General features: G+C 42.6%; 2 protein-coding genes across 2 annotated transcripts; both read right to left on the bottom strand.

The window, feature by feature from the left end:
• Nucleotides 1–1,340: 1,340 nt before the first annotated feature.
• rnf208 (ring finger protein 208) lies at nt 1,341–11,419 on the bottom strand. Its single transcript, XM_086187630.1, has 2 exons — nt 10,620–11,419; nt 1,341–3,411 (listed from the first exon to the last, which is right to left on the bottom strand). The coding sequence occupies exon 2, from the start codon at nt 2,462–2,464 to the stop codon at nt 1,688–1,690; it is 777 nt and encodes a 258-aa protein (XP_086043756.1). The 5' UTR covers nt 2,465–3,411; nt 10,620–11,419; the 3' UTR covers nt 1,341–1,687.
• A 2,826-nt stretch (nt 11,420–14,245) lies between these two features.
• On the bottom strand, nt 14,246–23,430 carry slc5a1 (solute carrier family 5 member 1). Its single transcript, XM_086186460.1, is given in 15 exon segments — nt 14,246–16,791; nt 16,880–16,985; nt 17,080–17,295; nt 18,451–18,691; nt 18,693–18,843; nt 18,920–19,027; nt 19,112–19,247; nt 20,117–20,325; nt 20,672–20,752; nt 21,092–21,197; nt 21,302–21,406; nt 21,524–21,583; nt 21,771–21,875; nt 22,738–22,809; nt 23,266–23,430. Coding segments are annotated over 15 exon segments (2,049 nt in total). The 5' UTR covers nt 23,404–23,430; the 3' UTR covers nt 14,246–16,576.
• Between the last annotated feature and the right edge of the window lie 4,051 nt (nt 23,431–27,481).

Below are 27,481 nucleotides of genomic sequence, written 5' to 3'. Positions count from 1 at the left end.
CATGTTTCAAAATCATTCACCTGCAAATGCTGTCCATTGATGAAACAACGGGATGCATCGGGCAACAACGTCCTCAGTCCCTCTCATTGTTCAGTCTAGATGAGCTTACCAAAAACACACATACATGCCAACGGTGTTTACCCTGACGTTTGAAGGCAGTGGAATGAAGGTGCTTTGTTGACTGAATTGATTGTCAATCAATCAGTCGATCATCAATCTGTTCAGGTAGAAAGTGAATTAGCCTTTTCATTGATAAATGTTTACAAAAATGTACCAAAAACTTGTGAAAAATGTCCCTGCTATTTGTAAAACTCATCAACATGTCATACTCAAATAGGAGGCAGCACATGATCAGTGGGGTGTGCTGTTCGACCCCGGTGTTAGAAACAAGGACTTGCTGACCTGCTGAGCTTTGAGCGTCAGGGGTCTTGTTCATGGGTTCATGAGGTAAACTGGTCGGCGAGGCATCAATGTTTTCCTTTGGAGCTCTGCATAGGTTTTTAATTATTTGCAATGGGAATGCTGATTTTCAACTGGTCAGCTTTGAGTAACTCTCGTAATGTTTTCATGTCAGGCGAATTTCAGAAAATGCTGGTCAGGCGTGAGTTAAAGATTTGCTTTGTCGGAGCTGATTGGAAATGGGGGAGGTTCCATCTTTACTCTTCAGAAAAGGCAAGAAAAAAACACATCTCAAGCACATTTAACATCAGCCTTTCTCAAATTTGCTGTTTCCACCAACATTTTTTTCTCATGTGATATTTCCAAATGCGCAACAAAAAATGTTGAGCAAAGACCAGTAGTACTCCACCGTAACTTGTGCTGACATTCTTTAACTTTTACTTATACTTTGTAGCATTCTAACTAAATTGTCTTAGATTTGTAAGAAAAAAAAAGTCATGAAAGTGCTGTCCAGTCAGCTCTACTGGTATACTTCCTGGGATTGTCGGCTGTTGTGGTTAAGAAGAAGCTGAGCAAGACGGCAAAGCTGTCAGTTAACGTACTGAGTTACACTCCAACCTCCACCTGTAACTCTTGGATAGAGACTGAAAGAATGGAACATACCGATGCGTTTCCTCTGTAGGGCGACTGGATGGGGCTTTAGAGGCGGAGTGACCAACTCAGACATCCGGAGAGACCTTGGAGAAAAGCCATGCTTCCTTGCCCTGCAGTGATCCACTAATACTAGCAGTGGTGCTATGAGGGAGGGAGGGCAGCCAGCACTTGTGACATTCAAATTCAAGTAAATCAAATCAAGTTTAAACTGATAAACAATCAGAGGATTTGTTATGCACTAAAACACTGCAGCCATAATCACTAACAAGTGCGGGCCACACAGAGAGACTTTTGTCATTTATTTAATCTTTATTCACCTTTGGGGGATGGGGGGATAGACCACCCCTGGCATTCCCATGTAAAGAGATGTCAATGACAAACACATCCAACCAAACAAGAGGGTGAATAGGATTCCTGTCCATACATAAAATACATTTATTTACTATTTATTGAACCACCAGCATCCATAAGTCCCACACAGCATCCATCTGTGCTATTAAATATATAGAGATAACATCTGTGGAGGGATTTATTTATGTGTGTGAGGGGAGGGGTTGGCTGAAAGGGGATAGCTTATAGACTCAAAGAGGTTTGGGGGAGCAGCGTTGAGTCATGCCTGCAGTGTCAACCTTGCCTACATGATGCCACAGGAGGACAAGGGATTGGCGATCTGGCAGGTGCAGGCTGACTGGCAGTATTGACGCACAGTCTGGTAGCAGCTGCGGTCGGCGTCCCCGCCCCACTGCACAGGCCCATTGGGGTCAGAGGGCAAGCGGCTCAAGATGCTGGTGTTGATGGCCAGAGCAGCCAGGCCATAGTCAGTGAACAGCACTGTCTCGCGCCGGCAAGTAGGGCAGGAGATGAACTTGTACTTAGGACAGGACTCGTAGAGGATCTGCAGGCATTCCTCACACACCGAGTGCAGGCAGGAGAGAATGCGAGGACGCTTGCCTGCAAAGTTGTAGGTGTGGCCACAGGTGGGGCAATCCAGGGGCTCGCAGGGCATGACGGGTCCCGAGGATGAGGAGGAGGAAGTGGAGGAAGAAGTGGAGGAAGAGCGCAGCACATACTGATTGACGATAACGTCCTCCATCTTGTAGTGGAACTGGTGGTAGCATATCTCGTTGGCACTGGTTTTGCGCTGCGCTAAGAAGCTCTGCTCCCTGCGTGTCATGGGGGCCGGGGGGGAAACCATAGGCCGAGGAGAGCCTGTTATGTCCAGGGTCAGGTCACTACAGGCCTGGTTGACAATAATTTCACCTTCGCCTCCGCCATCCCATGCCACTCTGGGTGGTGGGGCATAGCGAGGCTGGGTGACGGGGACGGGGCACTCCCTGGGAAACTTCTCTGACTGGATGATCTTGACGGTGTCCATTGGGATGGTGACGGGCTGACGTCTTAGGCAGGACATTCGCACGTTTTGAAGGTGGAACAGAGAGGGTCTGTGGCTCTAATCAGCTCTTGACACACAAGGTTGGCCTCTTTTTATAGAGTCAGCCATTTGAAGGGACATGGGGACGATCGGTTCCCTCCATGACTCCTCTTGGAGAATGTTACTGTCAGCCTGAGTCCTTATGAGGGGATGATAGAAGGAGGAGCTGAGCCAGAGCACCTTATTGTGGCACAGCTGATGATTTAACAGTCCAGCTTACAGTATTTGACCAGTGTTGACTACTTAAAGGTAGTTTTTAACTCACTTATGCTGATGTGAAGTCTCTGTTAGCAAGCTGCAGAAACTTACAATCACACACAAGGACAGTTGGTACTTTAGCACAAAAGTTATCAGTGGTAACACCAAATAAATAATCTCGTATGCACACCTATATATACATAAAGTACAGTGCGGTGGGGATGTGTTCACAAAGAGGGAGAACTGTGTGCAAGCACTTTAGAACAGTCCAACAGTCTTAATTTATATCCAGTGGTCTGCCAAGGGAAACTCTAGCCTGCTCAACCTAGCAGATTCTTGCTTAATACCTCGCCTGACTTCCTGTTTTCCTGTTACACAGTGACTCAAATGTGTGACAGAGAAAGTATAACCTCCAGTCTGCCTCCTTGCTCTTGGTCCACTTGACCCTGCGTGACTTCCTTGGCGGCTGGTCGATAAGAACGCTGGGCGGAGGTCTTTTTTTGGGAGGTGTCCTATCAAGGTCCAGAAAGCTGTTGGAATGACTCCTTCGTTCCAAGGCTCCTGAATTCCTCAGAGGTGGGAGTTGAGTGTTTTTTTTTTTTTAACTTTCAGACAGTCCTCCCAACTGGATAGAAGGAGTGATAATCTGAAGTATGCCTCTGTGCTTGTCTCCCTTTTCAGTGATTCAGACTAACAAAACACCATCAAAATTCCTTTGGTCCATCTACCTGTGAAAACAGAAAAAATGGATTCTTAAAATACAAGATTCTCTGTCCTGATAATCATCCTATCTTTAAGATTCTAAAATGCACATGAATACAAGGCAAGGTGAACAAAGATACACAGGGATTTTTTTTACCTCTAGAAAAGTATGCAGGCTTATGTAAAAAGAAAAGAGTTGATTTTATGTAATTAAAATGATTTAGACTTTTAGAATGGCACCAAAAAGTTGTCCTAAAATGTCGAAATAATACGGACTTCCCTCATCTTGAAATCAATAGGTTTTCAGAGAAAGTAAGGTCTGTGTTTCAAACCAGCTTAGGATACGTTGCTGGTTTGTTTTGCCAATATGTCCATAAGTACCAAAGTCATGGGTCTGAAGGCTTTCTACATCTTTTGAAAATTACAGTTTTCAAAAATTGGCTAAAAAAGACAACAAAAACAGGTTGCGCCTGATATCAAACGTCATGACGCCAAAAGCAGAAGAAGCATGAAGCTAGTGGCAGTGACTCATGTCCATGGTGTGGGTCGCACCAAGTGTGAAGTGCTCTTCATTTGTGGAAATTATTATTCTGAACAAAAGATTGTCAGCCACATAGCTCATTTTAGCTGCTGATCTAAAATTCTGAATAAAAATCCACCAGGTTTTTTTTGTCAAGGAAACTCATGTTGATGCTAAAGATCAGGTTTGCCTTTTGAAAAAATACATCCTCCGGGTTGCACTCTATTGTCCCCTGAGGAAAATTCCTTTTCACCACGTTGTACAGCCTGTACTGTACTGTTGGAAAAATCACTTAATACATCTGACAGCAGAGTGGAACATAAAACATGAAATACAAGACAACAGTGTACAGCCAGCAGGCAGAACAAAGAAGCAAACAGGACTTGTAATTAACTCAGTGAAAGGGCTCCTATAGCGGCGGGTCAAAGTGAGTCCTTGTACACCTCTGGAACCTTCACCAGCACCCACGAAGTGATGCGCGGAATAATTGGGACTTTAATGACCCATGCTATTGTTTTGCACTCCATATTAGTTCCATATTATTCACGCAACTCTCACTGTTTGACGATGATGACAGGCAAGAGCAGCAAGGCTCAGATGGGGGGAGAAAATGTTTTTTTGGTTTTTGCATTTTGGCCTTCATCCAGGTGTGAGATAATGATCATGTTACCACTTGCTGTGGGGTATAGCACAGTCAGCACAGTTTTCATTTAACTAAATGCTTTCAGCATGTCAAGAGGATTAAAGAGATATATGGTGAACTTAAACACAACACACCCACTGCTGATTAGACCAAGAACACCTTATAGTCCTTTTCAGGGCCGCATATAATTGTACTTCAACACAGTTGTTTTTTTATTGGTTCATATTATGTGACAAGATACAGGGAATATGGATGAACACAGTTTGCATTTACACGATCCTAATCTTTTCAAAGGTGCAAAGGGAACCACATCCTTTGACACACAAAAAAATGCAACAGTAAAGCGAAGTTTAGCATTTGCAGTTCAAAAATGTCTCATGTTTATACAGTGATACTGTTGCGGTCCAGACTGTCGTGTCTAGAGTGAAAACTATTTTATGATTCTGAATGACTTTCAGTCACAATATCCAGCTCTCATCAAAGCCCTGCTATTCCACTCCTCACTGACATGACGTAGACCAGTGGTTCCTGAGCTTTTTAAAGTTCGGTGCCCCCTGAAACAGACTGGTGACAGCGAGCACCACCAGTGGCTAGGCTTGCACAGCTAACATTAACGCTAGCTCAGTCAAACATGATTTGGAAGTCAGGGCAGCACGGCGGTGCAGTGGTTAGCACTGTCGCCTCATAGCAAGAAGGTTCCGGGTTCGAGTCCCGGCTCCAGCACAGGATCTTTCTGTGTGGAGTCTCCATGTTCTCCCTGTTCCTGTGTGGGTTCTCTCTGGTACTCCAGCTTCCTCCCAAAGACATCAAGAGAGGACGAGGCTGATTGATACTCTAAATTGACCATAGGTGTGACTGTGAGTGTGAATGGTTGTCTGTCTCTATGTGTTGGCCCTGTGATGGCCTGGTGACCCGTCCAGGGTGAACCCTGCCTCTCGCCTGTACCTGCTGGGATAGACTCCAGCCATCCACCCATCCCTTAACAGGAATAAGCAGAAGAAAATGGATGGATGGATAGAAAATAGTTTGTGTGTGTGTGTCTGGTCAATGATGACGCTGATGTGCTCCTGCTCCTTCTGTTTCCTGTCAACACAAAGTCGTCATCTGCGTTGCGTCAGTTGGACTCTAAAGTGTGGGTGCAGGTTCCAGTGCGTGTGTGGGTTTATCAAAAAGAACAAGTGTGTGGATGCACAGTTTTAGCTGAAGCAAAACAATGGCTGCTGACAGCAGAAGAGGCAGGATGACACATCCTTCATTCTGTGCTGTCGACAGGGATGATTCATTATAGAAGAAAAAAACTGAGCAGAGGAGGTGACCTACATGGCGAAGATGAGAGAGAAAGAGACGAGAGGGAACACGGTGCTGGTCTGGAAGTCTATTTATGGTTTGTTTATCTATGCACCTCTCACTGGTTTCCTGCTCCCAACCTCTGCTGCAGACACAACGACAGAGACGCACATCACCAGCGGAAGTGCTTCAGCCCTTTAACTCTCAGCCATATTGGGCTGGCAGGCATTTGTTTCTCTCCTTCGTCCTTTCCCCATGAAGCTGTTTACATATTTGCAGACCCCGCAAACACTCAGAGTTGTTTGCCAGAATCATACACAATCTCAATAAATGTGTCCCTCCAGCTCTGCAGCGCTGCAACACTCTCCCCCAAAAATAGCTTCTGTCTCTCTCTGAATCTCGTGCACAGGAAAAGACGCATTTGATGATGTTAAGTGTTAGCAGCAATACTAGAAAATATACAACAGAGAACCTTGGTAGTGATAATTTGATGATATTTACAGTGGTGCTTCTTATTTTTTGAAAGATATTTATGCATGACAATGGAGTGAATAACTGCAATCACTATGTATAAAGTATGATTATGATAGAGACATTAACAAAAACCTTTATCATATTAAATTAATATTTCACATCAGGGCATAATAGTAATTATGAAAAACATTACAGAAAAATATGCTGTAATGATTATGGTGGATATAAAATCTTTGTTTTTAAAGTTTTATTTTAAAGAAGGAAAGCGTGACATTCTGAAGCACTTTAACATGGTGAAAAAAATTGCATTTAGGATTTTTTCCCCCATTTTTAAAATTGGGATTTTCTGAAGTTGCCTTTACGGAGGAATGCAGTCTCTGAACAGGTCGTGCTTTCTATGGCGTTTGTCAGCAGGATTATGCAAAAACTATGAAGCCAATAGCTTTCAAACCTGGAGAAGGTGAGTAGAAATGTAGGGGCAGATTAGTCATAGCGCCACCTGCTGGCAACAGGAAAGTACATGTTGTTGTTGTTTTTTTTATGCCTCAAGCAAGCGGGTGGACCAGATCCATTTCAAATGTGTTCAGAAGTGGTATCAAGACCAAGAGTTTAGGCGAGGTTTAGTTAGTTAGGTTTTTAACATTCCACAATATTGATGAGAGTCCTGGACTCATGACATCCATCCATTTTCTTCCGCTTATCATGGTTAAGGGTCACGGGGGGCTGGAGCCTATCCCAGCAGCTTTTGGGCGAGAGGCGGGGTTCACCCCTGACAGGTCGCAGGACCAACACATAGAGACAGACAACCATTCACACTCACAGTCACACCTACAGTCAATTTAGAGTATCAATCAGCCTCGTCCCCTCTTGATGTCTTTGGACTGTGGGAGGAAGCTGGAGTACCAGAGAGAACCCACACAGGAACAGGGAGAACATGCAGACTCCACACAGAAAGATCCTGTGCTGGAGCCGGGACTCGAACCCAGAACCTTCTTGTTGTGAGGTGACAGTGCTGACCACTGCACCACCGTACCGCCTCTGATGATATCTAGTAACTGAATCTAAGTCATAGTGCCACCTAGTGGTTACAGGAAATACACCCGATGCAACAAACATCAGAGGATCCTCACCGGATGTACAGTAACATAAAAGACTGCGTTCTCTTGTGCTACCTCGAGATATTTGCACCATAGTGCACGCATGAGTCTGCAAAATAAATAAATGGAAAAAAGATCAGGCTTCACCATCCTCGGCCATTACATTGCTTTCAGCTTTAATAAGGCCCCGACCAAGAAATTACCAATGAGGTAGCTGGTCTCGTTCAATTAATTGTTTATCAATCATTCACATTGTTTTTAGATTTTGACACATTTAGAATATTTTACCTGGGTAAAATCCTTTGTGTGATTTAACCAAATTAATTAAATAAACAAATAAGTGGATAAATGAAAAAATAAGAATGAATGAAAAAAATTAGAATGAACATGCAGTTATGCGTTATAAAATTTCAAGAGTTAGGTTTCGTTGGACATTAGGTCTGAGTAGCAACTATAAACTAGAGCTGGACTGATAACTTTGCCTGGTGCACATTAAAAGGTGGAATTTCATTGCACAAGGCAGATAAGCTGGTGCATTCAGCTTGTTCACGCTTGCGTAAACCAAAAATCTTCTATTTTTGATTGATTTTTGCTCAAACGAAAGTGTTTGTGGATCATTGCTGAATAAAGATGACGTGGATTATACCCGCTGAAGCATTTGACGGTTTGTAAACTGGATTTGGACAGTTTTGCTCTTGTTAGCCTCCATTTAACTTCATGTTAATAATTTTAAAAAATGCGGTTGGTGTTTCCTGACTTCTTAAGTCAACAAGAAGTAATGAGATAGAAAATAAAACATCTTAGTCAGATCAAGACATCTAACTGTGGGTACTTGAAAGGCAAATCGCAATTTTTTTGGGTGAAGTGTCGCTTTTACCGTTTTGAGAAGACGCACCTGTCTGATAGCAGCAGGGGTGGAGCTGATAAAGTAATCAGGCTCCATGAGAAGCCTTTGAGCCTGGGGGAGATGAAGCAGCTAAAATTACCCTCTAATTTGGTGAAAGAGCCACGAAAAGAGCTGATAAGTGATGCAGGCTGTCTGCTGACGGGCCAGCTTTGACGCAGCCTCCTCCTCATCAACACAGCCCTCTCCTGTTATGTAAGGAGCTCATCACCATCATCATCATCATCCTAACCTCTGTAGGAGCACATTGCAAATTGCTGCAGATCTCCCACAGCCTATACATTGTGTATGTGTGTGTTATTCTCTTTGTGTGTGTGTGTGTGTGTGTGTGTGTGTTTGTTCATAATGCCGGATCCCTGCAGTAGAATTATCACACTAATGAAATGACGGCAGGCATTTCACCTCGTCACATTGAGCAAGAGGAGGAAGAGGGGACAACACAGAGATGTCAGGTGAGGATATCTCAGCAGCCCGTCTCTTAACGGTGAACAGATGCACGCGCGCACACACACACACACACACACACACACACACACATACACGATCAAGTCACACACACTTAGAACATTCTCACCCTTGGATGACCCACCGCAGCACCACCCTTTACATTCCAGTGGACGCACAAACAAACAGCCACTGAGGAAAACAATTTTAGACATGTTGAGATCATTCCTGATTAAACTGCCCCCCCACAAACACCTGAGAAAAACAGCCTAGAACATTCCTATCTTCTCACACTCCCCTTGTCTTCACACACACACACACACACACACACACACACACACACACACACACACACACACACACACACATTCATCTTACATCTCTGTCCAAATTCTCCTGATTCCACCTGTGATTGAAACTCAGGAGAAGGGCGTGTGTTCTGAATGAGTCATAGAGATCATGCGCATCAGTCTGACTCCCTGCATGCTTCTCTCTCTCTCTCCTCTCTCTCTCTCTGTCTTTCTCTCCTCTCGTATCAATGAAAACCTGTCTGTCTCTATCAACCCATCCACGTAGCTGTCATTTCATATGGGCAGTCCGTGCTCTTTGCCCCCCCCCCCCCCCCCCCCCACACACACACACACACTCCAGCACATACCAGCAGTGTAGAGTCAGGTATTTCAGCTATGTTGAGCTGTGTGTCCACATTCATGTCTTGGCTGGCAAACCCCCCGATCATATCTATGGTCCGGCCTGTGTGGGATAGTATGTGGTGCTTTGATTACGTAACGTGCATTGACCTTCGTGTGGTTTGAGGACAAATCTGTAGATTTACTCTGGAAATGTGAATATTTTCAATGCAGCAAGATGCTTACGTAACACATCGAGAGTGTTATCTTTTCTTGTACCTGCAGTGATATCTCATAGATGACTCCATGATGGTGGTCCATTGTGCTGGAGAGGAAAGTGCTTGTTGAGTATGAGAGGAGGTGTTGTTTTTATAATTCCTCCCGCTGCCTTTCAAAGCAGACATCGGCCATTTTGCCTCGCAATTCATTACAGCAAAGTGCTCTTTGTTCTCGTCTGTGTAGCAACATGGAAGTGCTGCCCACAGGCAGAAAATATAAAAGCAATAACCATCATGCCTGACACAGAGCTCATTGAAGATTTATGAGGCTCTGAAAATGCCCAGCTCTTCAAAACTTGATTTATTGAGGCGATTGATTTTTCAGGCACAGCAAAAAACAAAACAAAAAAAAAAAGCTGTGATGCTCAGGAGATAGAGGGGAGGAGAGATGGCCAAAATATTTCAAAAGGTGAGAAACGGAGAGGCTTTAGCGTGGTGCTTCACACGAAGGAGGGGTGCGTTCAGGAGCAACGGTTATGCAATAGCAGCACAGTGTAGCCAGAGCTCTCACTGCAGCGCCAATATATGGCCAATGTTGAGATGCCTCAGTGCTGCTGACAGATACAGAACAGGCCGTTCCTCCGCTCAGCTCCCCTCCTCCACCTCCTGCACCCTTCGCTCTGTCTGTGCAGAGGTCTGTCAAATGTCATAACCACTGGAGACGTGACACCCGCCAGACACACGCATCATCATTCACACTTTCTAAGCTTGATGTCTGCGCAGGTGTGTCTGTATGTGCATCTCCATTCATGCATCTGTGTGTTTGTGTGTCTGCAAAATGGACGCCCATGATGCAACAACAACGCAATTCTCAGCTTTACAAAGGCACAGAGCACCTATAGATTTAAAGAGAGCTAGAAAAGAGAAATGATTTAAAGGTGATGTGGAACATACAGGACATACGTGTACAACAGAACATGTATCATCCAGTATGAAACAGCCTTTCTCTCATCCTCACCTGTGTGTCTGCGCACTCGTCTTGTTCCAGTGCTTTCTCATCTCCTGCCTCCTGCTTGTTTTTGTTTTCTTCTGCTGAGATATTGTTGCTGTCGTCGCTCGTGAAGATAAACCAGAGCTCTGGATCTCTTTGTTCAGGGGATGTTTCACCAGAGGGAGGATGCTCTCTGGCTCTGGTAGCAGGATGGACGAGAAGCAGCCGCGACGTGAGGAAAAGATGGAGGAGGTGTAAGATGGAGGAAGCTGTTACAAGGTGGATGCATCACGTCTCTGGCTGCTGTTGTCGGGCTCTGTCTCTCTCTCATCTCTCCTCTCTCCTCTTGGGTTGCTTTGTCCTTCACTCTCCCACTCTTGCTCCTTCTCTTCCGAGCTGCGGCTGAATGTCTTCCTCTGGTATTTCTTTCTCCATCCCTCTTGTTCTCTCCCTCCTGCTGAGCCTGTCAATTTATTCAGCTTATTCAGTGCAGTGACCTGAGCGTCGGTGCTGCCTCGTCTCTCCCTCCCTGCTTCTCGTCTCTTTCCTCTGGTCCTCAGGTATCTCTCTTCTCTCTCTCTTCTCTCTCTCTCGTCTCTGCCGTTATCTTCTCTCTTGTCTCAGCTACCGTTCATTACTCCTCTTTCTCCTCCTCCGTCTGCTCCAGGCAGTGCACCTCACAATCACACATGCGCAGTGTTTTCACACAAACATGCACACACACACATGCACACACTCTCTCCCTCTCCGTCTCTGTGCTTCTGGCTCACTCCTTATGCATGTGGCTTGTTTTTCCTGCCCACCCCCATCTCTCTCTCTCTCTCTTGCTTTCTCTCTCTCTCTCTCTCTCTCTCTCACACACACTCTTTTCTCTAGCATTCGCTCTCTTCTCGCTGCAGCACACACTGCAGTGCCTCTGCAGGCAGAATCACGTTCACTAGTTGCCAGAGAAAATATTTCAGCCAATGAGAAAGATTAACTATGCCCCCCCCTTCCATCCAGTCTAAACATTGGCATTCACACATACACACGCACGTGTGCGCACACACACACACACACACACACAATCACACATATATATATACACAAGCACACACACACACACACACACTTTTAAAACATTAAGGCTTTGCACTGAGAGAATAAAACATTGTATGCAATATTTATACACAAATACACACAGGAAATACAGGAAGCTGCTGCAAATAGATGTAATCTACAGAGTGCAGCACTGCTGAGGGGATCATAAAACACACATTCACTCACAAATCATTTTCTATTAGACTGCAGACAGGAACCTCCTGAAAAACACATCCTTCATATTCAACTCTGTGAGCCCTGTTGCAAAACGTGAATCGTTTCAGGCAGAAGTCACGTTTACAGCAATGTTTGCTCACATCCTTGCCTTAAAAGAAAATTCTTTGGAGTACCATTATTACTTTATTCTAATTCTGGCAAAATACACCCGCAAAACTTGAAGGCAGCATCCTAAGCTCCCGCCACAGACCTGCACATGCAGTGATGTTGCATAATGAGAATTCTAATCAGGTTTTTTTTTTTTAAATCTAAGCTTTCATGCAGACTAATAAAAATAATCCCGAGATCCACGTGAAAAAAGCATGATGTGATTTTGTATTTCAATCTTCAATCAGTGTAAGAGGGTTACATAATGCGGGCATCAAATGCATCATGTAACTACAGTAGGGCAGTTGGAAAGCACCGACTCCCGTCATAAGATTGGATTTGACCCAGCAGATGTTTATATAAAGACAGCTGGATAAATAATAATAATCAATAATAAAAAAACATCAAAAATATTTTGAAAATAGCACTATAAATCCCTTTTTTTGATGGCTAAAAAGGATCTTTATTTATTAATCATTTTTTACAATAATGTGTGTGGTAGAGCAACGCTTTGCTCAGTCAGTTTAGCTCAGTTAAGACAGACTGGTGAGTCAGTGGCACGCAGACAAAAGATGAACACATCTGATGGCCAAGTTTCAGTTGTAGCCTCCAAGAGAAAATGTTTGAACACCGCTCTCGATATTCCTCACAAACTATTAAATATTTCAACAATGCATCAGTGGTATAGATCATCCTTGTATCGGGGGCTGTATTTTTCACATTACTACTTGAGAAATTTTTTTTTTTACCCAAACCCACTTGCAGAAAAACAAACAACTGAAATATAATCTTTGAGGAGGAGCTACTGAAAGGCAAAATTAGGTAGTCACTGAGTTAAGAAATCTACATCTCAAACCAAGTTTTTGTGAAATGAATGCAGGTAACATTGGTTTAACAGTGAGTTCTTCTCCAGATGTTTGAGGAACATGTGCAACATCACTGCTGCAATAAAAGTTCCTCAACTTCATGCTGCTTCGTGCGCACTTTTTAGTCTTGGCTTTGCATGTCATGTTCATCGTGTGCAGCGACACATAAACGGGGTCCCCTGAAGTAAGAGGAGACGCCTCTTCAGGAGAAGCTGAATGTCCAAGGAGGAAGTCATAAATCGAAAATGTAAATGAAATAACCACGAAATTTAAGCAGCAAGTCTCAGATCGAACATCAACACCAGCACGGTGGAGTCGTCTCTCATTTAACTTCATCTCTCTGTAATGGAAACAATGGTTTGTTCCGTCATGTCTTGTTGTGTTTCACCTGTCATTCTGTTTAAATGGTTTTTGACATATAATAGGAAGATGAACGATCATCAACTTGACGTGCAAATACTATTTGATTCACAGGCCTTGTATTGTAAAAATATCACGGTTATCTGAGCATTTATTTAAGATTATATGTCACTTATGTCTACGGCTTTTGACCTTTATTCAAACTCATCCTTTAAAAGACTCAAGATTTCAGAGCCCCTCCACAGGGATTGGCTCTCCCTAAAAAATACTGTAATTTGTTTAATTTTTGAGATACTATCATCACAAATATTCATTTACAACAATTATACTGCACTGATTTCTTAATGTAATGTAAGGTTAGCTAACTCGGAAGCTATCGAACTTCCAGCATACGTCTAGACCTGGACTGCCCAAGTGGGGCCCGCAGGATACTTACTGTATGGCTTGCAAGGTTGAATTTACTCCAAAAAGAAAAAAACTGAACAATAACCCAATAACAATAATAACAGGTCTAACAGTAAAAAAAATAAAAAAATCAAATTGTTAAAAATTACACTGTAAAAAAGTTTTTGTGAGCTAAACAAGTGGACTAAATTGTATTTATAGTTTTTGCATAATCGCAACTGAAGGCAGACATTAGATGTGCAGGATGTGTGCGGGTGAAGTCAAAAGGTGAGGCAGAGACAATAGCACACAGACAACAATTCAGTGTCTGTTTTGGCCCACCACCCACCACAAGTTTCCCTTTTTTGCCCTCAAAGGGAAAATTTTTGGGCACCACACATTTGACCTGCTACTGTGCTACCCTGAGGAACTGTTAACATACTGTAGATGTGACACCTCTCCATTTATCCTCACGTTAAAAGGGACATTCAGCTTCCTTGTTTTCTTGTTGCATTTTACTTCTTCATTGGCATTTTGTGAAAGCTGCTGCGGTCCCTGTGGTTTGAGACAGCTCAGTGTCTGAGATGCGCACCATAGCGATGAGAAGAACACGCAGTACATGCAACAGAAATGCTTTGTCACACACAAATGTGTTTATTTCATCCAAAACACCATCACACCGTTAAAGCCGTTCGTCTTCTTCTACCGTGCAAGAACACGCCGCCATCAACGATTTCACAAGTTCAAACACGCTCCACTAACGGGGGAGAGGGAGGACAGTTGGAGTTTAGCTGGAGACAAATCTTTGGTTCATTAGTCACCAGTGATGGCCAGCACAATCATGGCAAATATAATTAAACTGATATGAAATAAAAGGTAACAGGTATAAAGTAATTGGAGCGTAAGAGATAACGCTGCAAAGAAAACCTTACAAACGCAATTCAAGTGTAATGAAATAAGTTATAATTCAACAGTAGCTACATTTAGCACAGTGTTCTCACGCCACGGTTGGCATCGCTCCACTAAGGAGGCTCCTCTGGACCGTGGATGTGGATCACCATCCATACCATCAACTCATTCATACTTGTCTGTTTAATTGTAATTCTTAAACAAAATACGCTCTATTTTTTTCCTGGGTCGTTAAGTCATATTCCGAATCAGTGATCCAGAATACGATCAAGACGAATCCAAAAACTTTCTTCCTCAAATGATTTCATATGTGACTGTGACACTGCTAAGTTCATCCTGCTAGTGCTGCTAATCCTGCTACATCACCTCCAAAAGATCCTCCCTGTACTGTAAACTATCTTTACAACCAAAATTCTACCATTAGACTTTCAGATATCCTGCTAACAGACCAAACGCAAACAAATAAGTTGGTGATAACCTTCGCACCTTCTGCTGGAAGTAATAAAACTGAGAGAATACAGCATGTCACAGTGAGGCGCTGGGAACTCCTTTAAGGAAAAGATTAAACAGTGCTCAGGTCAGAACATTTTACGATTCATTACATCAGAGTCTCATAATAATTGGTAACATACCAAGAATAGAGCGCACCAGGAAATAATGAGGAATAAATTAAACAGCAAGTGAATTTTTTTTAGCCGTGAACCACAAGAGGAAAGCAAAGGGAGTCGGGAAAAAAAAAAAAAGGAAGAATGAAAATGGGTACTGGTGATGAGAAAAACAAGGTTTAGATCGACATTGCTCTTATTCAAATTGTAATCTATACACATCTGCTGTGCATTCCTACAGAAGAGGATTAGGGCCACCCATGAAAGAAAAAAAGTCAAAATATAGAGAAGAAAACTGAATCCATAGACCTTTAAATCACACCTCAAAACCCACCTCTTCAGACAGGCCTGTGAATCTGTGTAGTTTGCTCTGCTCCAAAATGATTGTTGCTTTTTTAATTTTGCTTGTTTGCTTTGCACTGTTTTGCTATGTTTTGCACTGGTTGCCCTGTTTTTAACCTTGTACGGCGACCTTGAGTGTCCTGAAAGGCGCCTTAAATAAAATGTATTATTATTATTATTATTATTATTATTAAGAAATCCAGTGTCGAGAGTAAAGTCGGCCTTTTGAGACGATAACAACCAACGCGTGTGACTGCCTCTACAAAATGCTGTGCAGGCAGTTAGATGAACTGGTGAAACTATACTTCAGACTCGACTTAAGTAACAAAGAAATGCTTTTTCTTTTAGCTCACAAGCACGGTAGTTATCAGTATTAGGACTTTGAAGAGACAGTGCTGAAAACTGCCACCGTTCCAAAGGATAAACCACACAAGCTTGGAGGACAATTCAAGGCATTTTATGTTGACTTTATTCTCAACATTGTATTTTGACTTTACTCTCATTTACATTTACCTTTTTTTTCCTTGAAATTTTGAATTTTTCCTCAAAGTGCGGGATGAAAAAAAATCTACCTCCTGTCTTTTTTTTTTCCTCACGGGTGGCCCTAATGCATTCCAGCTCACTTTACCAGTGTTTGTTTACATGGCTGAAGGCAGCATCCTGACTTGAGTCTTGACTTTCCTCATTTTTCACGTCACTTCAATGTAAGTGTAAATTCATTGAAGGAGTGTGGTACTAGACCTGCTCTCCCTGTAAAGTGTCATGAGCTAACTTTTGTTGTGATTTGGCGCTATATAAATAAAATTGACTTGACTTGACTTGACTAAGCTACATGTGTTCGGCAATAAGGAAGCGTGTAAGAGAGCCAAGAGCACGGAGGGGCTGGGCTTCATGAAAGCTGTCCATTACCTTCCCTGTTACCCTGCGCACACACCACAAACGGAATGTTATGCCGTGAAGTGGATGACGTACAACCACTATGCGTTATAAAAAAGTAATTCTATTTTTTCTTTTGCTGCAGGGTAATAGGCTACAAAGTATAGTCCCTTAGGTCAAACATTAGATTTTAAAAAAGTCACAAAATTTAAATGATCAGAGAGAGAGAGAGAGTTAATTAACCGTAAAAACCATGGAAGAAAACAGCCACGCACAGGAGAATGAGAGCATTGGCGTTGACGATGTTCCTCCATAGCGGCACCTCTGTGGTGTCCGTTAGCTTCTTCTGTAGCTCGGCCTGCTCCTCTGGGCTGAGGGTGGGGGCTTTTTTCTGCTCCAGGCCGCAGAAGCACATTATGGCCTTTTTGCAGAAGCCTGGTTCTCCTTCTGGTTCTATGATGGCACAAACACAAGCAGTGGAGAGTGAAACAAACAGTTTGTGTCAATGCATCTATGTTTTTACACCACATACGCTGATTACCCTCCATATCCATATCGTCAGAATTTTGGTTATCAACCCAATCTTCTTTTTCCAGATCCACCCGTTCTTCTGTATTGTTCCTTAGGCTCCAGCACAGTCGATACAACTGGACAGGAAAGTTTTCGTAAAGTTGATTCAGGCATTGCTGTCTTCAGAGTCACATGAAAATTAAATGAATGATTTATCCAGGTGACACATACATGCTTGTCATCTATGGGTTTGGTCATGAGCGATACCACCAGGATGATGATACACGAGACAACGAAGAGTATGATGGAGAAGTAGAGGTAGTGAACTCCACATATAATGGTGGGGCAGTTACTGGGCTCGACACAGCTGCCTGTCCCGTACACAAACTCAGCAATCATCCTAGAGAGGCCGATCAACAGGCCAATCATGAGGCCATAAAATGCACCCTGGGGATAGGTGAAGTGGTGTTTAGACATAAAAAACACATTTAGGAAAAAACTAAAGCCCACAGTCATGCTAGCAGCACTTTGAACAATGTGCATGAACACTGCCGCACTGGCTAAACCTCCACGGCTACATCTCTTAGCTCACTTTTACACCAAAATTAGTGTCCATAAATGTTTTTAAAATTCATCTATAGGTTTGCCTATTCCTGTGTTTCATGCTAGGTGATGTATCTTTATCTTTTAATGCTGCGTTATTGGACCTGTGGTGTTAAACATCAATAAAAGCATGTTTTTAAAACTTAGTTTGTATCGCACTTAAGTGTAGTTAATGGCCGGACATCATGCCTGAAAGGAGGGAGAAAACCAGATGTCAACAGAGTTTGGGTCAGGTTTTGTTTGCTCAGAGATGGTGGACTAGAGGTATTATGAAGTTCGTTAGTATGCCCATGCTACCTTTAGCACTTAAGCTAGCAACACGTTCATGATGAAAATGCTATCAAACTGCTAGGTTTACTACGCTGGCCTAGGTAGCTTTTTAGAACGTTAACATAACATAGCTGGATGCAAGTTCAGGAGCACTGAGGTTATTAGCTGTCTTGAGGACCGCATGAATGTCTCAACCAGTTTTCATGAGAATCTTTCCTGTTAAAAATTAAAACAACATATTTAGCAGAGCTGCATGAAAAAGTAGCACGCAGAAATAAAGACATGATTTGTTAAGAGCAGCCAACAGAAGACAATAAATGTTGCACTAAAATCTCATGACATAGTTGTTGTGAAATAAATGCACAATGACCAATCTTTGTATCCCCGATGACACATACGGTTAAACCCTCCCACTGCATCTTGTAAGAGTGGATGCGGTAAGATGGTTGGACTGATGTGGTTCTGCTGCCCAGGGGCGGACTAGCAGCAAACAAAACACAAATACAAAAAGCAACTTTTCAATTCACGTAGTCTACTTTGTGTCCACTTAGTCAACTCCATTTCACAAGTACTTAGAGGAGGCTGTAAAAACCAAAGACCTTTGGCCAGTAGAAATGACAGATTATATTGCTCTCAATCATACAGTGACTGGATCTGACTGGAGTACCCGTCACCCTTTTGTAACAAATGACTCCATGATTCAAAAGATGACTAAAGGTGTGAACTCACAGCCTCGTTGACTCGTTTGCAGAAGATGGCGAGCATGAAGACGGCTGCAACAGGTGGCGTGAGGTAACTGGTGATAGACTGGATGTAGTCAAAGAGCTGACCACTCTGGGCGGACTGCACCACAGGGATCCAAGCTATGCTCACGCCAATCAGAACCAAGATGAAAACTCTACACAAACCAAACATGCATTTGTAGTTTCAGGTTTTAAAGTGTCTTATTTAAAATCATTTAATAATTTTACCTGCCAGCAATCATGAGTTCCTTTTCACTAGCTGAGCTGCGAATTTTAGTGTAGATGTCCATGGTAAAGAGTGTACTGGCGCTGTTGAAGATGGAGGTGAGTGAGCTCATCAGAGAGGCCAGCATCACCGACAGCATGAGACCTCGCAGACCTGAAACAAAAGAAATAAGAGTTTAAGAAAGAAGACGGTTTGAGAAATGTGCTGTTCACAGTCTTCAGCCACCCACCATTGGGCATAAGATCCACCACCAGTTTGGGATAAGCAATGTTGGTGCAGCCCACAGAGGCGCCACAGTGTTTTACACATTCAGCTGGCTCCACGCAGGCCACCTCATCTGGAAAAAGATCAGACTATTATCTTACGGTCTGCGGGAGCTTCAATTGTACGTTCGGAGCTTCGAACACAGCAACGCACTCACCAGCATAGAGAATCCTGCTGATCATCCCTGGGAAAACCATGAGGAACATTGGCAGCAACTTCAGGTAGCCACACAAGATACAGCCGGCCTTGACGTGGGATAAATTTTTGGCTGAGAGACAACGCTGAACAATCACCTGCAAATAATACAATGATGTCACACCGGAGAGGGGCAGTGCATTACATTCGCATACAGACAATAACAAGAACATTCCAAGCCAGCAAACCTCTGCTGTAACTAAAACCTCCCAGACCCTGTTAGCTAATATGCTAGCTGATTAGCCTCTTCAAGTGCTACCTGCATGAGGCATGAGTTTGGGGAACCAAGGCGTTTTTGTGGGTGCTGGATTAGCATATCATTGCCTTCTAAAATAATTGCCTGGGTCAGGTTTTTCGGAAAATACAAAAAAAAACTGGAGACGAAACATCATTTTAGGTAAAAAAAAAATGGTCAAAAAATGACTTAGGCAATTATTTTAAGAAGGTGACAATATTCAGAGCCAGGCTTTCCATCCGGAGCGAGCCTGACCCTATTTTTTGAATCAAAAATATATATTTTAATTTTTTTTCTTTTACAGGACTTCTTCAAGCTGCTTAGCAACAGTTGCCTAAACAGGAGGACTGAGCGTGTTTGCTGGAGACTAGTTCCAGTTCTAGATTTACTACTACAACCATTTACTGCAGCGGTGTAGTATAAATGGAGCATGTCAACCATTATAAAATGCATCACTGTGGATCACTTAAGCGTTTTAAATCGTTTTGGTCAACAACAGAGGTCTAAAGGCGATGAGGCACAGGATGCATCTGCTTACACAGGAAACACTTGATCGCCATTTTTGGTTTTAGACTGAACACACATCGTTTAATTTTATCGGTACTGCTGGTCCGTGCTCTTAGCTGATAAGCTTTGACCTTGAAGGGTAAATATTTGGGTTAGGTTATGTGACGATCAATTGATTGAGCCTGCGTTAAAAGGAAATATTCAACGTTCATCTTCGTCTCTGACCTGATCGGTGCACCAGTACCACGTGGCTTGAATGGTGAGTCCAAACACCAGACCAGGCCATGGCAGGTCTCCAGTAATGGCATCCCTAAAGATGTGGAAAGAGTCAGCCCGAGGCTCGTAGCAGCTCTCACTGATGTTACCCGTGATCGACGGGACGGCAATCATGTAGCGTTCCTGGAAGTTTTCGTAACCGCCCACTTCATGGAAAGCTGGGAGCACAAGTGTGGAGGTTAAATTGATTTTAAGAGACTTCATCCACTTGTCATTTAAAGTTATGTTGTATAATTTTTGTCTCCTCCTTCTGGAATTGAAAGTAATTACAATCCACTGGTGACGTGCATGTTACGTATGTCAAGGAGCGTTAACTCGATTTTTAGCTAGTGTGGAGTTGAAGTTGGGATTTTTGTGTGTGTGTGTGTGTGTGTGTGTGTGTGTGTGTGTGTGTGAACAGAGTGGTGTAACAGCAACCTACTGTCTTGAAATTGTTTTGCTAGCTCAATATCTAGCTTTTATGTAAAGCAAGTAAAGGGATGAGACAAGGAAATCCAGTATTACCAAAGCCCATTAGGATAAACGATCCAACAATCATGATGATGGTTTGTAAGGTGTCTGTGTAGATGACGGCAGCCAGTCCACCTGGAATAAAACATGCCTTGTCATTGAAAGATCTTTTCTCCATTCAAAATCAGTACATTTTAATGATGTTCATGGACACAACTCAGGTTAATGCATCAAGTTTTTAACAGGTGTGACCAAAGGAGTCACAGTTATGAGTTGTAAAAACTGCTCGACTTGTAAACTAAAGTTCAAGTGTGTGTGCGTGTGTGTGTGTGTGTCGTGTGTATGTCTATGTATTGGCTCTGGAAGACTTTACCCCCAGCAATTCATGTTGATGACACCTCTTGCTTAGATTTATGGTTAATATTTCGTTTAGATATAACAAGAACTAAATTAAATCGCTGTAAGAGGACAGACCTGTGACGGTGTAAAGCGCAGTAATCAGTAGCAGCAGAACTACAGCAATGTAGATATTCAGCCCAAGAGCCTGGTTGATAAATATGGCACCTGAGAACATGTCAGCCTGTGTGGAAGAAGAGCAAATGTGTTATTTCTGTGAATTACATCCAATCAATACTAGAATAGATTATGGCATACGAGAGATGGGTTACTGTTTTCATGACTTACTGAGATTTTGGTGAATACGTAGAGGAAGAGGGACAACACGGAGAGATAGATGCGAATACGCTGCCCCCCAAACCTCTTCTTCAAGTACTCAGGCATGGTGACCACCTAAACACACCCACAGGTTTTCCCCGAATTATTTTATTTTATCTGACAGTGACAGCATGACAGAATTCACTTTTCAATATAGGAAATAAATAAGGTGATTTCATATGTTGTGTTTACCCCGGCTTTAATGTAGATGGGCACAAAGAGCCATCCCAGAATCACAACCACTATTAGAGCCTGAAACACAATTACAAATGGGAAATAATCACAGACACAATTTCTACAGTTTCTAATATCATGGTCTGTTTCCTTTCATCTACCACAGGGTAACGGTCTCTTGGTGATCGACAAGGAAACCAGCTCCTGACAGACAAAAGAAGATGTGAGAGGACTGTGACGATATAATTGGTACATGATTACTCACATTCCATTCAAATCCACCGATGGCTATCCCTGCAGCTGCAGCAGTCCCTGCGATTCCTACAAAGTGCCCACTGCCAATGTTACTGGCAAAAAGCGATGCTCCAATCTGTAGAATGCATAGTTATGAATATGAAAACACTCGTGTGTCATTTCTCAAAATCTTGAGTTTAGAATCAGACATGCACTATTCTGATGACAAACGAGAAAGAAGAGGACTGGAGACTACGTGTTGAATGTCACAGTCCATATAATGAGAGCGTGATCGATCAGTTACTCACTAAATAAAAACATATGCGCTGCCGTTACAACAACTCTTATTCTGCCATTTAGCAAAATTCCCATCTGAACCAAAGTACTTCTCTGCCAGTGAGTGTTGAAAGTTGCCTGGACGTTCAGTAACACATTTCAATGCCTGAAAACTGCCGTACTTTATCCACAAAGTGAGGTTTGGCCCTCAAGTGCAAACAAATCAAAGTCTTGAGTTCAAAGAGCATGTTTTCTCATCTTGTAACTTCAGAATGCAGAAAGAGCCAGCCATGTATATTTAGCTTGAAGCTAAGTGTGCCCCTTAGCCGCTAACAAATGTACCAGCAAAGGCAAAACAATCCAAAAATGTTGGTTTACAAACTCAAGCGCGTGTTCTGGTATGAACCATGAATATGGTCTAAAAATGGGAAACTAGAAACTCAATTGAAATAACTAGTATTTGAAGTTATACAGAGCAGATCAAATCACTGCATTGAAAACTGGATTTGAAAAGCATAATTCGAAACTGAATTTGTTATTTGGAACTACGTTGCAATAAACTTGAACTGAAATTTACAAGATGAAACTAAATCAATTTGCTTTGAAGCTTTTTACATGACTGTAGTGTGTGTGTGTGTGTGTGTGTGTGTGTGTGTGTGTGACAGACAGACAGACAGACAGACAGACAGACAGAGAGTTATCCTCAGCAGCTGGATACCCACAGGCCACCACACCATACTCCTCCCTGCAAGGAAGAAGCCCCCAACTGTGGCTCGGTTTGTCCGGACCATCGCCTGCAGGATACATTTCACATTATCCCCTCATATAAAGACCAGACTCACATTATTTCCTTACTCATCTGGTATCTATTGATGAATGATTGCATTTTATTTGTATCCAACTATTACAGCAAAGAAAAGCGAGCATGTAAAACATTACGCAATAACTCCACATGATGATCATGCCAGTCTTTTTAAATTGTTGAAAAGACACTTAGATTTCACCTCAACACCTGCCTGTTCTGTTTAATCCACTTCAAGGGTCTAATGAAAGCGACAAAACAAAGCCATTTAGAAGTGAGATGCCTCTTATTTTAGCATGTAGATAAATGTCATGTTGAATTCTGAAAAATCGAAATATTTCTGCTTGTTCTGTGGCACTGTTTTAAACAAACTGCAACTGAGTAAGAAGTTAACCATTCAAGTCCCTTAAAGGAGAGAGAGTAGTTAACTGAGGACTGAATAACTCACCCACACTCCCACAGCCAAAACCACCACAAAATAAACCACAATAACGGATATATCTGCTGCATTGTTGAGGACCACCGAGGTTGTGCTGTTCCTCCCATTGTTCCTTAAAACAGAGAAGCCGAAATAATGAGATGACATTATGCTGAGAGGGTGACCAGCATTGATTCAGAGTGTCCGTGTGGCACCTGTAGAGTTACTTATGTACCTTTATTATTCCTGAAAGCAGGAGGAGGTGGGGTGAGTAGGTGTGAGTGTGGGAGAAGTAGAGGAGAGGTGGTGTGTGTGTGTGTGTGTGTGTGTGTGTGTGTGTGTGTGTGTGTGTGTGTATGTGGGGGGGGGGGGTAAAAAGGGAATGAAAAATAGAAATTGTGTTGTTAATTTATTACAGAATTAACTTTTTGCTGGAACAGTTCTTATAAACTGCTATTTTGGGAATACAGGAGTAAAAATGAATGTTTTAAAATGTGTAACCTCTATTTATTTTTTTGCAAATTAATCATTAACAAACAAGGAAATACCTCAAGTGAATAGTTTTTTCCTGTAAAACAAAGAATCCACAGATATACTCATTTACCCTCAGGTTGAACTGAAGAGATGCATGTGGAATGACGGATAAAAGACAAGGACGTAACGGTTTTTAATTTCAGTAAATAACAGACAAATAAAACATATCACATCATTTCATCATCAGTGTTTCAAAAACACACAACCGCTCAGTTGATTCCTGATAAAAGATCATACAGGTTTATCTGATCACCTGATCACATGAAGTGTGGAGAAGTATAAACCAACCAGTCTACATGTGTTTTGAGGACTTGGAGAAGGCATTTGATCATGTCCCTGGGGGAATTGGGGGGGGGGGGGGGGTACTCAGCATGGGGTATCAGACTGCCTGATTTGGGTGGTTCCTCCCTGTATGACCAGTGCAAGAGCTTGGTCCGCACTGCTGGCAGTAAATAGGACTCGTTTCCAGTGAGGTTTGGACTCCACTCAGACTGCCTTTTGTCACTGATTCTGTTCATAACTTTTATTGATAGAATCTCTAGGTGCAGCCGGGATTGTGTCTCTGCTTTTTGCAGACAACGTGGTCCTGCTGGCTTCAGCGACCTTCAGCTCTCGCTGGATTGGTTCACAACCGAATGTGAAGCTGGGATGACAATCAGCACCTCCAAGTCTGAGTCCGTGGTTCTCGCCCAGGAAAGGGTGGAGTGCCATCTTTGGGTCGGGAATGAGATCCTACCCCAGGTGGAGGAGTTCAAGGGCCCTGGGATCTTCTTCACGAGTGAGGGAAAAATGGATCGTGAGATTGACAGGCGGATTGGTGCAGCATCTACAGTGATGCGGACTCTGCATTGCTTCGTCGTGGTCAAGAGGGAGCTGAGCCGAAAGGCAAAGCTCTCAATTTACCAGCTGATCTATGTTCTTACCCACACCTTTGATCATGAGCTCTGGGTAACGACCGAAAGGACGAGATTGAGTGGCCAAAGTGAGTTTCCTCCTGAGGGTGTCAGGGCTCTCCCTTAGAGATAGGGTGAGAAGCTCCGCCAAATGGGAGGAGCTCAGAGTAGAGCTGCTGCTCTATCCCCCAAAAGGGCTGGATGCAGTAGCCGGGGAGAGGGAAGCCTGGGTTTCTCTGCTTAGGTTGCTGCCCCTGCGAACTAACCCTGGATAAGCAGAAGAAGAGTGATGATGGATGGATGGATGGATGGATCACTCTAGTATAAAGATAAATGTTAATCTTTCCTGTCATTAAAACCACTTAACACACCCTTTGCACAGCAGTGCTTCCCTACTGAGGGGTATTACCACAACCAAAAAAATCCCCCACACCAGGATACTTGACATTTTATCGGCAAACCTTCATCATCGCATTGATATGATGAAGCAAATGCTAAATGCTCCTTTTTCTTATTTTCAAGATATGCAAAGTTTACTGATGTGTGTTTGATTATTTTGTTTTCTTGAGTTTACTATGAATTGAATGAAAGCATGACTTGGAGCAATCTAATTAGAGACGATGTACAAGGAAGCATTTTCTCAATAACTGTTTATATTAATAGATTCTAGTGTTTAGTCCCGGGTCAATTATTATTAAGTTCACGTTTGTGGGTGTGGCAGACTCTGAAAAACTTAACAAATATCCATCTCTAGCTGTCAGAGTCACATTCTACCACACACTAAAAAGAATATCCTGTACCGTTCTAGGAGACAAAAAGGAGAATTTTGTCATGTAATTTAAAGAAAGTACTCTAAGTAGCCACTAGGTGTCTCTACAGGACAGTGAAGTCGAAGCCTCTTCTGCACCTGATAGGGATGCAGAAACATCAGAAGTGGCTTTGAAAAAACACTTGATACTGTCACTGCCATCGGTTCACAGCGTTTTGTCACATCCTGTTCCCTAATAAATAATTTAGAGACCTTAAAAAATGAAGAAGTTACCCATCGAACACACAGTTTAAACTTATCCAAATGGTGTCTTTTAGCAGATTTAGAGGAATCTGTTTAGCAGAACAATTCCTGGCACTTATTGATACAGCTGTCTACTTTCAACAGTTCTTTTAAATATGTGACTAACATTGTCCCAGTGGTTGTGGACTGATACGACCCAGTGAATCGGCTGCACTCGTCCAGGTAAGGCTAACATCTAGGAAGACGTCCAAAATCTTGGCAGAGACCTCTCAGGTGGTTTGAAGCCACTAAGTGACCAAGTGATGGATGTGGTTCATCCTAAATTGTAGGCAATAAACCAAAGTATATCAAATTTAGATTCTATGTTCTAAATATGATTAAAACCAGCTCATTAAGATAAAGTTGTAATGTGATCTATTCTGATTAACAATTATGCTTGTCCTGCGTCATAAATCTATAACATATTATTTCATCTACATTTAATTATTTTTTAAACCCTATCCTACTCCCTGCAGTACTCCAAAGTACCCCTAGGGGTAAGTATTACCCCATTTAGGAAACACTAACGTGAAGGGTGAGGCGTTAACACACTACTGTTATAAATGGCTGCTTGAAATATCTAAAAGGGGACAATCAATATTCAGTTGCATGAGAATCCATCACTGGAATGAGGCCAACGCTCTGTGTGGATTAAATCTCAGTCAAACTCGTTGATTTCAGCCTTTTTCAATCCAAAAGGAGACTTTAGCCTTCTAACAGCTCCAGATTGGTTAAGATTTTATTCAGAAGTTTGTTTGGTTTTTTTATATATATTTTTTTTGTTGCCGGGTTGTGTGTGTCCATCAAAACTGAAATCAGAGCATGATAACGAGCAAGAGTTGATGTTAAAATACATGTGAAAGCTATGCTGCTTTTATGAGGCTTGATCTGATGATCAAAGTAGTGTCTGCGTCCAACAGTTTCTCTCAAAGTTGAAGGAAAAAATCTCTGCATCTTGCTCTTGATCCAGAGCTGCTAAATTTATGGGTTCTTCTTCAGGTCATGCAACATCCCTGGTATGGGTGTGAAAAGTGTGGCTTTACTCATGCTGACAGACTAACCAAATCCTCAGTGGAAGTAAAACTGGCCAATTTATAGAGGGAGATTGCTTTTTTGTTAGCGTGTTCAAAATTGGTCCCCACATTCAGCGTGGAATAAAATGTGATTAGGCTGGTTTCATTTAAAACAGACTTTGTTGGTGCAGTGGTGCAGTGGTCAGCACTGTTGCCTCACAGCAAGAAGGTTCCGGGTTCGAGTCCTGGCTCCATCACGGGATCTTTCTGTGTGGAGTCTCCATGTTCTCCCTGTTCCTGTGTGGGTTCTCTCTGGTACTCCAGCTTCCTCCCACAGTCCAAAGACATCAAGAGGGGACGAGGCTGATTGATTCTCTAAACTGACCGTAGGTGTGACTGTGAGTGTGAATGGTTGTCTGTCTCTATGTGTTGGCCCTGTGAGGGACTGGTGACCTGTCCAGGGTGACTCCCCCCCCCCACCTGAAGGCAGCTGGGACAAGCTCAAACCCCTATCCAGCACAACCATTAACGGATAAGTGGTATAGAAAGTGGATAGTTAGAACGGCTGGATTTAGTTTTTCTAAGCAGTAAGAACACAACTTGTTTAACAGTAGGAGAAAATTGTGATGACAGATTTTCATTGGGTTTTGAATCTGTGGCAAATTCCCGTTTCATTTGATCATATACATTTAAGCTAGTGTCATGATTTGTATTCATGTTTTCTGCATGTTGTCGCAAGATATCATGACTTTAAT

This window comes from Aulostomus chinensis, chromosome 19 (assembly GCF_037954235.1).
Source record: "Aulostomus chinensis isolate RoL2024-O1b breed Wild chromosome 19, RoL_Achi_v1.0, whole genome shotgun sequence".
In the NCBI taxonomy this organism is placed as follows: Eukaryota; Metazoa; Chordata; class Actinopteri; order Syngnathiformes; family Aulostomidae; genus Aulostomus; species Aulostomus chinensis.
Note: the sequence above shows the minus strand (reverse complement) of the source record. Positions and strands in the feature narration are given on the sequence as shown.